This window comes from Trachypithecus francoisi, unplaced genomic scaffold, assembly GCF_009764315.1.
Source record: "Trachypithecus francoisi isolate TF-2019V2 unplaced genomic scaffold, Tfra_2.0 Lachesis_group3, whole genome shotgun sequence".
In the NCBI taxonomy this organism is placed as follows: Eukaryota; Metazoa; Chordata; class Mammalia; order Primates; family Cercopithecidae; genus Trachypithecus; species Trachypithecus francoisi.
In genome coordinates, this window is record NW_022681468.1 from 108,373,682 (window position 1) to 108,386,011 (window position 12,330).

The window sequence follows — 12,330 nt, forward strand, 5'->3', positions numbered from 1 at the left end:
CAGCACATGCGAGGGAAGTGGGTTCCTACTGCAGCCAGTGCTGCCCTCCATTAGCTGGGCTACAATGGCTGAGGAGTAGAAAGTGAATGCTTCAAGCTCGGCTTCCTGTCGGCGAGGTGCAAGAGGCTGGGCAGATGCTGTCAATTTTCCCTCATGCTCCCTGGACAGGGGTTTTTACTCAGCCTAAGTGAGTAAGAAGGCATGAAGTGGGCATTCCGAGGTCGCTGGAATCATGTCCCTGGGAGTAACCGGAAGCACGCTGGGAGGCGTCTGGGGATGGAGGCTAATATCCATCCTGGTTGGGCACCATCTGCATGTCTATTGTGAAGCATTCAAAATGCTTATTACAGGGTTTGGAACTGATTTGATCAGGGCCAGAGAGCAGCATGGTCCAGTCATGCATGTGTGTGCATGCACACGTGTGTGTGTTAGAGCTTGCTTCCTGGCCATGTGGATTGGCTCAGCAGGGGCCTGATGGAAGGCAGGGGAGATGGTCAGTAAGACCGATGATCACTTGTGAGGGGGCAAAGGCCTCAACCAAAGCAGTGCCAAAGAGGCAGAGAAGGATATGCGCTAGAGAGAATCCCAGTTGGAACCAGGGGCTCTGGTTCTGTGCCAGGTTGCCTGTTGAGGTGAATGAGAGGGAGGGATCCAGGATAGCTCCCAGATCTAGGGTTTGGTGACTGGGTGTTTCAGGCCCTTACTGCCTCTGTGCTCTGCAGAGAACAGGAATGCAGTCTTTCCTTTGATTTCTTTTGTACCCACCCCTATGCTCCACCACCTGCCTAGGACCAACCAGGTGGCCACTGCTAAGCATGACAAAGGAGACATGATGGTCGGTCGGCTCAAGAGAGACTGAATCGTGATTCTGGGCATGGTGGGGTTTTAAAAACACATGCACGCACACACACACACACACACACGAGCCAACAGGTGTGGTTATGACAACATTGGAACAATGCTATGACAGGAAAGAGAACTTGGCCTGAACAGACGCAAAGAGATAACTTCAGATCACTTCCCTAAAAAGATGTCAGAAATGAAGAAAGCACAGCAGCTAGGTTGTGCCTAAGTAAAAGCACTGAAATGACTCAAGCTAAGAAACAGCCCCAAAAGAGTGTTGGCCCCCAGTGCCAAGGCACATTTCAAAACTGTGGTATGTGACCAGTATGTTAAATCAGTCTGGGTTTTTCTGGACTTTATTCCATATTTGATGGAACAGGAGAAAATGCAAGGGTGATAAAGAGGTCTTCTTTGTAGTAACTTTACACAAATGTTCGACATTAAACACTCAATTTCTCCAGGAAGTTTCTTTTGGATGCTTTTGACTGAAAGCAACCAAGCTTGCAAATTGTCCACACTTCACCCTCGCCATCCCCTTCCCTCAGCACAGAGCATTTAAGGATCTTTCCATAACAAGTCTGCCTACTGCTGGCAAAGTCTCGCCTCACAAATTGGAAAATAGCTAGCCAGTTCACATTCATGGTTGTCACTGCCCTCTACCGTCCACAGTAAACTTTTTCAACCAACTTCACCAATGCAGGACCTTTCAGTTCAGAGACACAGACTGAGGATTCTGGTGTAACTATGTCCTGAGGGGGCATCCTGATCCATGTAACCTCACAAGCTGCAACAGCAACTTTCCGGAGGAACTACGTAGGCCAAACCCTATACAAGATGGCTTTTCTGTTTTCTCAGTGCTGCCCGACTTTCAGGAAAAGAAAGCAAAACCTCAGCCCCAAGGGTGGTTTTCACAGGGGGATATTTACTTTTCTTGCAAGCCCCACTGCAGTGCTACCTCCTGGGGATGCTTTCTCCGAGGCCCGAGGGGAAGTATTTATTCTTTGCCCCCACTGCATTTTACCTGTCCCTCCCGTCTGCCCCTTCTTACGTTCTCCATGTTATTGGAGCTCAAGTCTTAGCTTGGAGTGGCTGGAGCAAAGGGCCATGACAGGAGGCATGAGCCTGGGACAAAGCTGTGGCTTGAACAGATGCTAAGCAGATCCAGGCTGGCATTTAAAGCTATGGCTTGAACAGATGCTAAGCAGATCCAGGCTGGCATTTTCCTCCTCCTCTCCCTTTGGGGCTCCCACTGTCCTGCACCTGGCTCCTTCAGGTCAGTGGGCACACGCTGTTACCCTGTGTCAAGAGCTCCTGAAAGGCCCTTGCCCAGCACCCTCCATAACCCACCTGTTGAACAAAGAAAGCACCATGGAATCCTGAGCCCTGCTTACTTTTACTCCCATTTCTCAAGCGTCCCTATTTTCTTCAAGGCTGGGCCACATATGAGCCTGGCACTGGTGGTACCTCTCTGCTTCCTAAGTAAAGAAGAACCACCCTTTTCCCATGTTGGGAGAAGTGAGGCAATAAAACATCCTTAATTTGGCCAAGCTAACTGAGTTTCACCAGATAAAATCAGAATAGAAAATAGTAAAATAGTATTATCTTTTTGCATACCTGGAACTATGATTTAGTACATTTGTTCCTGCTCTACTTACAACCAAGAAAGTCTTGACTAGAAGGCAAAGGTAAAAAAAAGAATCAGAGCATCAAGTCAGCCAAGGGTGACATTAAGAAAGAGGAGCTGGTTGGACAGAGTTTGGGGAGAATGACCAGTGAGAACAGGTTATTTCATGTGGGTTATCAGAGGCTTCTGGGAAAACAATTTCAACACCTTCAGGGCAAAAGCAAGGCTGTAAGGGGCTAAGAACAGATGAATGGTGAAGAAGGAGGTTCCCACAGACACGTCTGGCAGGGCCAGGTGGGAGGGGAGCTTTGGTGGGTTGGCCTGACAGGGATTCTCCAAGATCAGCAAGTCAGGTGTCTATGTGAAGGCCCGAGAAGGAGCCAACAAGGAGGATGAGACAAGAAGGGAGAGTCATGGGAGTCCAGGGACGTGCAGGGAGATGAAGAAGGTGCAGGGTTTGGCCCTGGAAGGAGGAGGCTTTGCCCCTGCTAGGAGCCGGAAATGGAGGAGGGCATTGAGATAGATACACTCATGAACAGGAAGAGAATCACCAGGAGGGTCCTGGTGTCTCTGGTTGTTGGAAGGCAAGGTGATCTGCCCGGAGTTAGAGGAAGAAGGCAGGCAGGGCATTTAGGAGACCAAACATAATCAAGGGCTGCAGGCAAGAACTGGCCCAAGAAACTGCCAAGCCACTGCAAAGGGTGGCAGGGTTGCGTTGCTGCTGCTGCTGCTGACAATCACAGTGATAGCTACTGCAGACCACATTTACCAGGGCCAACTCAGTCTGCTATCATAGTAGAGTGCTTCATATGCAGTAGCTCCATGCAGAATCTGCAGAATAATTCTATGATTCTGGGCCAGTAGTTCTGTCATTCTCCCCATTTTACAGATGAAGAACTGAGGCTTAGAAAGAGTAGGTGACTTTCCCAGTTGGGAGCTGGGGTTGGAATCCAAGTCATCATCTAATTAAACTAAAGAGCTTCTGCACAGAAAAACAAACAAACACAACAACAACAAAACTATCACTAGAGTAAACAGATAACCTACAGAATGGGAGAAAATATTTGCCAACTATGCATTTGACAAAGAAATAATATCCAGAATCCACAAGGAATTTAAATTAATCAATGAGAAAACAACAAACCCCATTAAAAAGTGGGCAAAAGGCATGAACAAGATACTTCTCAAAAGAAGTCATAGAAGCAGCCAACAAACAGATGAAAAAAATACTCATTGCTAATCACCAGAGAAATGCAAATCAAAACCACAATGAGATACCATCTCACACCAGTTACAATGGCTATTATTAAAAAGTCAAAAAATAACAGATGTTGGCGAGGTTGCAGAGAAAAGAGAATGCTTACACACTGATAATAGGAATGTAAATTAGTTCAGCCACTGTGGAAAGCAGTCTGGAGATTTCTCAAGGAACTAAAAACAGAATTACCAGTCAATCCAGCAATCCCATTACTGCATTGCTGGGTATATACTCAAAGGAAAATAAATTGTTCTACCAAAAAGACGCTTGGACTTGCAGGTTCATTGCAACACTATTCATAATAGCAAAGACAAGGAATAAACCCAGGTGCTCATCAATGGTGGGCTGAATAAAGAAAATGTGGGCTGGGCACGGTGGCTCACACATGTAATCCCAGCACTTTGGGAGGCCAAAGCAGGCAGATTGCCTGATTCCAGGAGTTTGAGACCAGCCTGGGAAACACGGCAAAACCCCATCTCTGCTAAAAATACAAGAAATCAGCTGGGCGTGGTGGTGCGTGCCTATAGTCCCAGCTACTCGGGAGGCTGAGGTGGGAGAATCACCTGAGCTCAGGAAGTTAAGGCTGTAATGAGCCCAGATAGTGCCACTGCACTCCAGCCTAGGTGATGGAGTGAGATTCTGTTTCAAAAAAAAAGAGAAGAAGAAAATGTGGTATATAAATGCCACAAAATATGCAGCCATTAAAAAGAATAAAACCATGTCCTTTGCAGCAACATGGATGCAGCTGGAATCCATTATCCTAAGTGAATTAATGCCGAATCAAAAAACCAAATATCATGTGTTCTCACCTGTAAGTGGGAACTAAACATTGGGTACTCACAGACATAAAGATGGGAATGATAGACACTGGGGGGACTACTAGAGAAGGAGGGTGAGAGGGAGGCAAGGGTTGAAAAACCACCTGTTGGGAACTATGTTCACTCCTTGGGTGATGGATTCAACTGAAGTCCAAGCCTCAGCATCATGCAATATATCCATGTAACAAACCTGCATATGTACCCCCTGAATCTAAAATTTAAAAAAAATTCCAGGTCATTGGCCCCCTGAGGCATCTTGCATGGACTCGTCTGTCCAGCTCTGTGACTGTGACTACCCAGGAGCAGGGTAGAAGCTGAGGACTCAGAGGGTGGTGTTGCCTGGAAAGAAGTTTACTTTGTGGGGCCCAGATGGGAACTCCCAAATCCAAGGGGCTCAGGGACAGCAACAGAGGGCAGAGCCAGGCAAGTTCTGAGAGTGCCAGCAGGCGGTGGTGACCACCTGGAGGCTTCAGAATTCCGGGGAGGCTACCAAGAAGGGATGTCAGCAGATGAGGAAGAGGAGGTGGTAGGGTTGGAAACAGGTCCCCCACCCGAGTGCTGAACCAGGGAAAATGGTGGATGCTGGTGCCACTGACTATGATGGCAAGACATGGGGACAGTTTTCCAGATGCCAGCCTCATCTCACACCCTTGCATGCTACAGTCCTCCCGACACACTGGCCATGGCTTCCACATGCTTGCATTTGCTTGGACATCCTTTTGTCCAAATGCCTTTGTGTTGGTTTCTTGGCCTTGTATATCCTTGAGATTAAATGCAGAGGAGGTATGACCTGTTCAAGGTCATGCTCACTGTGCTGGAAGTTGAACCCAGTGTCTGGCCTGTAGCTTGACTTCATTTAATCTTTACAGCAACCTTAGAGGGAGGTGAAGTGAGGAAGTGACTTGTTCAAGGTTGCACAGCCAGGAAGTGGTGGGGTCAAGGTCTGCTAACATGTATGGAACACAGAAGTGATGACTCCAGCAGAGATCTTGGGCTCCTCAGGCCCTGGGCAGGGAGGAATGCTTCCACAGCTGGGCAGCAGGGAAATCATGTGTCCTTGAGGTGCCTACACCCGGGCCACCTGTCCCATTCCCTAGAGCTGTCAAGAGGCTCAGCCTCACTTCCTCCACCCCCGGCTGCAGCAGGACCAAGAAACCAGGCACAAGCAGGTGCTGCAACAGGGAGCAACACGGGAGGGCCCAGCAGAGCTCCATTTGGCTGGGTTCCATGCTCAGGGGCAAGAAAAGAGGAACAGAAACTGGAGCACCTTGCACTGAAGGGAGGAGAGTGTCATGATCATCACTCATTCTTTTGTTTCTCACAAATCAGGAGGGAAATGAGAAGGAGGAACATGGGAGGGAGACAGTGATGGGGACCTACAGTCTCCTCTGTTCTTAATCCTGCAGGGATTTCCAGCTGCAGGGAGAGCTGGCAGGGAGAAAAGAGCTCCAAATAAAATTGCCAGCTCTGGACCCAAGCAAGCGCATGTGGATTCCAGGAGAGGGAAACAGTGGAGTACATACTTGACGTTGGTGTTGGTGCAGATGATGTACTCAATCTCATCAGAATAGGGATTCTGGAATGTGAAGCTGCTGGTGCGGATCAACATCCACTCCCGGTTCTTGGTGCGAAATCGATACATGACCGACAGTACTTGGCCTTTCAGCTTAACCACCTGAGAAAACATTTGGAGAAGGAAGTCAGCAGGAGGAAGGATGGTGCCAAACGGGAGGAGGGAGAGGCTGCAGGCAGTGGGGTTGTGGCGGGGGACAGCAGGATCTCAGAATAGGGGCATTGTGGCTAAAAGACAGTAAGAGAGGGAGAGCAGTTTTGCAATGGGAACTCCTCCGCCTACCTCCTGGTGAAATGGGGTGCTGCATTTGGGTCATTCTGTAACCACAGTATGAGAAAGCAACCATTCAATTCCTGCTTTATAGTAGGACTTTTAATTTAGCTTTTACAAATCAGATCATGAAAACTCTGCAAGCCAGAGCGTTTTTCTTTTTGCCTTGGTTGCTAGGGTACTCTGGATTTGGTGCTCTCCACTCACCCTCAAGTTATCTCACTCAGGTATGTAGCTACATTGTATTCACGGATTTATTTCTTGCTACCACAACATACGAGATCCTTAACCTCTGCTTAACATTGTAAAATGGAATCAATAGACTCTCTGATAGGAGACATAATGAAATGATCACTTTCTATGGATTATTTATTTATTTATAAGTTTCTATGTATTACACTTTGATGTTGTAATATGATTTCAAATGTATTGCTTCAGAAATAGCCTCACAAGAGTTTGGTAAGATGAGTTTTATTATTTACAGCTGATAATACTGAGACTCAGGGAAATTAAACAAGTCATCCAAGATCAGATAACTTTGGTGGAAAAGCTGGGACAGGAAGCAAGATCTTACTTCCACATCACAAGATTGTCCCTCTGGCTACACAGATCTCCCCTTTTTCTACTGAAAATATGCTCCAGCCTGGCCATCATGGCGAAACCCCGTCTCTACTAAAAATATGAAAACTAGCCACACCCCATGCCTGTAATCCCAGCTACTTGGGAGGCTAAGGCATGAGAATCGCTTGAACCCAGGAGGCAGAGGTTACAGTGAGCAGACATCGTGCCACTGCTGGCCCCTGCCACAACCCCACTGCCTGCAGTCTCCTTATCCAAGGGGGCTACAATCCAAAACCCCCAGTGGATGCCTGAAATTGTGAATAGTACGAAACTCTATGGATGCTATGCTGTTTCCTACATATACATACCTATGATAAAGTTTACAAATTAGAAACAGTAAGAGATTAACAACAACTCATAATAAAATAGAACAATTATACCAATATGCCAGCATCACTATTCTTGCACTTGTTTGGTAACGAACACAATGTGGAAACACTGGCCAAAGGAAGGAATCACGTCCTAAGCTGGACAGAGGGGGAAGGCACAAGATTTCATCATGCTACTCAGAACAGCACACAATATAAAACTGATGAGTTATTTCTGGAATTTTCCATTTAATATTTTTGGACTGTGTTTGACTGCTGGTAACTGCAATTGTTGAAAGCAACACGGCAGCTCTGTACATCATAGGCACATGCAGCAAACCAGACACCAGAATACGCATGCATATGTGCAGAAGGTAGCATTTGGGTGCGGTTCTCATGGTTGAAGCACAAATGGAAGAAGGGATATAAATGACTGGTGGGACTAGGCCTGGGTGTGATTACACCCCCAGCACAAAATATGGCGAGCAGGAGTTCTCCCCTCCACAGGCATGTGCAGACCCCAGATTAGGGCTGGCAAATCTCTGGGCCATGGTAGTCGGGCTTGCTGACTGAGAGATTAGAATGACCACAGATTAGAATGGGGATTTGGTCCCTGCGATCAGGGAAGGCCTGACTCACCCATTCCTCACACCCACCAACTTGTGGTCTATTCTTCGGTGGTGTCTGTCATCTTGGCCAGACTGCACTCAGCATGGGGACAGGGACGTCTTGGTCACCTGTGTCTACTCCATGTCTACCCTCAAGCCCTACAAGGAGCAGGCTCTCAGAGCACACTTCCCACAGGGACTCAATGGTGTGCTGGCCCCATGGCTGGGGATAGCCATCCCTCTTCCACACTGTCCCCGGGGGAAGCCAGACAAGATCTGGGCCTGCGGATGTCAGGTAAGGCTCCCTGCTGGGAAATCCCTGAGTGATAAATAAACTAAACCAAGAGCTCTGGGAGGGTGGGCGGCTGTCCCTGACACCACAGGGGAGGAGGCTGAGCTGTGCAGTAAGTAAGGCCGGGCACGTCTGCGGCCCCAACAGCAACCTGGCTCTTTCCTCGCGGGGCTGGAGGTCAAGGCCATGTGCCTCTCAGGTCAGCATCCAACGGGGACTTCTCTGTGTCTGCTCCAAAAACAGGGGACATAGGGAGTCACTGTCCACATTTTGAAACCCACATCTTCTGCAGTCTGAGGAAGCACAGGAAGGGCGGTCCCTTTTTTTGTTTGTTTCTTCTAACTAGAATGCCTGAGATAGTGTGAAATTTGTTAGCTCCACGCAACTAGCACACAGAAGGCACCACCTTAGGAGCTGTGTAAAGGGAAGCTCAGCCTTAGGAGCTGTGGAAAGAGAACAGAAGAAGGGAGCCGGCAGTTCTGCACCCTCCTGGTTCCAAGTTATAGGCCAAGCACCTTAGACATGTTAGCTCAAGCAGTCCTCACAACAGCATTTCGTGAACCTGGAAACTGAGCCTCAAAGGAGTTGAATACCTTGCCTAAAGCCTTATACCTTAAGCCTAGATCTACCTGGCTCCAAAGCCCTTTACATAAATTCCTATTGCCAATGCACATTCTCTGTCCCCAAAGAGCCTCTCAGCCAGCAGGTGAAGGATCAGTGTGTAGATAACTGTAACCCAGAGAGAGTATGCTTGATGCCACTACAGAAACACAGATGAAATGCCATGGCGTTACCAGGAGGGCGAGGAGAGATGGCCTTCGGTCAGGATCTGAAGACAGCTCCTGGAGAGAAATGGGGTTTCTCTCCAGTTGGAAGAGGGTAAAGTGTTGGCAAGTGAAGATGTGTGGGGAGGGCTCTCCTGGCAGAAGGTACAGCATGGGCAAATGTTGGGAGGCTGGGAAACCTGACATGTGATGGGGGATTGGCTATGCATGGTGCAGGCGCCATGGTCCAGGCCCTCAGACCAGGGCGACGCACGTGGCTGTGCTTAACTCAGGTGCAATGCAGGAGATGGCCAAGGCCAAGCATAAAACCTGGCTTAGCCTGGCTCTTCATGGAAACAGCCCCCTTCATCATCCTCCTAATCATGGAAGGTGCCTGAGCGGAAAGGAGACAGGCGAGACGGGAGCCCGCTTTCACTTTCACGGAGTTCAGCTCTTTTTGACTTATAGGTAAACTGTACTCGGAGAGGGAAACCAAGAGCAGATGCAAGTTTCCTGGTCCCTGGCTGGCTCCCTGTCACCCCCCTCAAACTCAAATTCCTCACAAACAGTCATGTTCTAAGGGCCTCCTGTCCAGACTATTCAAGTACTTTTGTTTAAATCCAGAGTTCAAGAGCTGGCTCTTAGCTGACGTAGCCACCTCCCTGCTTCTGCAAGAAGAAGCCACTTCCCTTTATCAACATTTGACCCTCACCTCAGCTATCAGTGGGGAGACCAAAGAACACAAGCACGGGGCCAAGGCATGGTGTGCTCCAGCATGTCCCTGCAGCTGCTTGGCTGCTGCCCACTGTGCCCTGTGGCCGGGGCTGGGGCTGGGGCTGCCGGCATTACTGTCTCAGCCTCCCCTCCTGCTGGAGGAATGTGGTGGCTGCTCACTGAGTGAGAATTACTTAAGCTGGATATCAGGGTGGGATCAGATGTTAAATTCCTTCTTTGTCTTTTCAAAACCCACCGGGTTCTGACAGTGTCAGCAGTCTGAAGCCTTGGGTGTGCTGTTGGATGGAGAGGCCTGTGTGTGGGGTATGGTGCTGTGATTGGATGCATTGGAGGCAGGCAGGCCTGGGCTCTGCGACCTGGGGCAGGCAACTGCACCTCCCAGTGTCTACTGTGAAAAAAATGAGGAAGACAACACTTACTGTGTAGGTTTGAGGATTACATAAGATAATGAAATGGGTCTGGCCAGTTACTGGGCACAGAATGGAGACCCCCATCACTGTTAAAGCTCCATTTCCATTAACCCAGAAAAATGAAGCCCACCCAACCCAAACCTGACTATGCTAAATGATGCAAAGTTTATCATAATTTCCACATAGTTAGCAAACATATGGCATAAAAAGGCATCCTCTTACAATGTTTAACCATTCCAATTCCACATTTTTCCAAAATGAAAATCAATTGCTATGGGTTTTGATCCATTTAGATTCCTTTGTTAAGAGCCACCCTTGTACAGGGCTCTACACTCAGTGGTGAAGATGAGGATCAAATGCACAGATGAAGGCTGGGCACAGTGGCTCACGCCTGTAATCCTAGCACTTTGGGAGGCCGAGGCAGGCGGATCACTTGGGGTCGGGAGTTTGAGACCAGCCTGGCCAACATGGTGAAACCCCATCTCCACTAAAAATACAAAACCTAGCCAGGCATGATGGCATATGCCTGTAATCTCGGCTACTCAGGAGGCTGAGGCACGAGTATCACTTGAACCCAGAAGGTGGAGGTTGCAGTGAGCTGAGATTGTGCCACTGCACTCCAGCCTGGGTGACAGAGTAAGACCCCATCTCAAAAAAAAAAAAAAAAAAGCACAGACGTAATGAAGTCTGCCCATAGGGAGGTCAGGTTCTGGTAAGGAAGACAAAAAAATAATCCCCCAAACAAGCCAATGGACAAATAAATAAAACTGAAATAGCTGCTGTGAAGGAAAACAAAGGACTTAGAAAGAGGCTGGGGTGACTTTCCTAGGTAGGGTGACCACTGAGGGCATCCCTGAGACAACATGAGTGGAAAGCTGAAGGATAAGATGTCAGTCACGTGAAGAGTGAAGGAAAGGCATTCCCTCAGGGGAACAGCACGTGCAAAGGCCCTGAGGTGGGGAAAAGCATGTTCAAGGAACCAGAAGAAGGCCAGCGTAACTCAAGAGTAGTGTCCACATGAGGATGAGATGGGGCCAGGTATATAGATAGCATGAAGCTATTTATGTCTTCAGAATGGCTTGGAGTAAAGTTAAGAGTAAAAGCAGAGACCAGCAAGAAAATGACTGCAATGGTCAGAATGGGAGATGGGGTGACCTAGTTCAGGGGGAAAGGAAAGAAGAGAGAAAGGAGGGGCTGAATGTATGGAGTTGGACTGAGGGAAGAGCTAAGGATGTTTCTTGGTTTCTGGCCTGGGCAAACAGGTGGATGGTGACGTCAGGAGAACTGGGGGCTGGGAAAGGAGAATCAGGCATTCTGCATTTGAGGGCTGTGGGGCACTGATGTGGCAGTGTGGCATAGCTGCTGGTTGTTACATAGGTGTTTAGCCCAGTACCCAATAGTTATATTTCCCTCCTCCCACTGTCCACCCTCAAGTAGACCCCAGTGGGCTACTACCCCAGCGGGGTAAAAGCAAGTGTGGAGCAGGATGGACGGTGTGGAGCAGGATGGACAGTCTGGGCTGGAGTCGTCCCATGGGTAGGATTATCCAGGCAGACATCACAGGGAGGAGAGAAGGCAGCCAAGGGGAGGGGGGCCTGGGGCATCATCCATGGTGGCTTGTAGAAGAAGGCAGAAGAGGAGAAACCAGCAGAGGAGGCCAGAAATGGGAAGAAAGCCAGGAGTAGGTGATGTTCTGAAAGGAACGAGGAGAGTGTGAAGGAAGGAGCGGAGGTTAAGAGTTCTATCCACATACGTGGCATAAATTTGGAGTCCTATGTCTATTTGCACAAACATAGCAATGCCTTCAATAGGAAGGTTCGGCGGTCAGAGAGGCCCCACTCTTAGATACTTGAAAGGCAGAATGTCAGGCACATGTTTTCTCAGAGGCATGACAAACTATTATTCCCTCTTGAAAAGTAACTCAGGGGCCTCTTTCCTTGAATAGAACACTGCCTGCTCTATTCTTTCCTAGGGCTGAAGCAAGATATGAGAGCCCTGTGGAGAGAGGAGGTGTGTTCTCTCTCTCACCTCAGCTGAACCTGAGTTCAGGAAGCCGCGACTCCTCCATGTGAATCCCGGTTCTCTCATTCATCGCCTGTGTGGCAGGGAGGTACCAAGCCTCACTACACTCACCTGTAACATGAAGATGATGATGCCTACCTCCTCCGACTACTATGCAGATTCAATAGTGCATGGGACAAGGCTT

The 12,330-nt window shown here is 48.6% G+C and overlaps 1 protein-coding gene across 2 annotated transcripts in view; it reads right to left on the bottom strand.

Annotated features, from left to right (window-relative positions):
• ARNT2 (aryl hydrocarbon receptor nuclear translocator 2) overlaps positions 1-12,330 on the bottom strand; it is a 210,886-nt gene that overhangs the window by 33,491 nt on the left and 165,065 nt on the right. For both annotated transcript variants that reach the window (XM_033189223.1, XM_033189224.1), the window contains exon 12: positions 6,067-6,218. In XM_033189223.1, the coding sequence (XP_033045114.1) occupies positions 6,067-6,218 (152 nt within the window). The remainder of the gene's footprint in view (positions 1-6,066; positions 6,219-12,330) is intronic.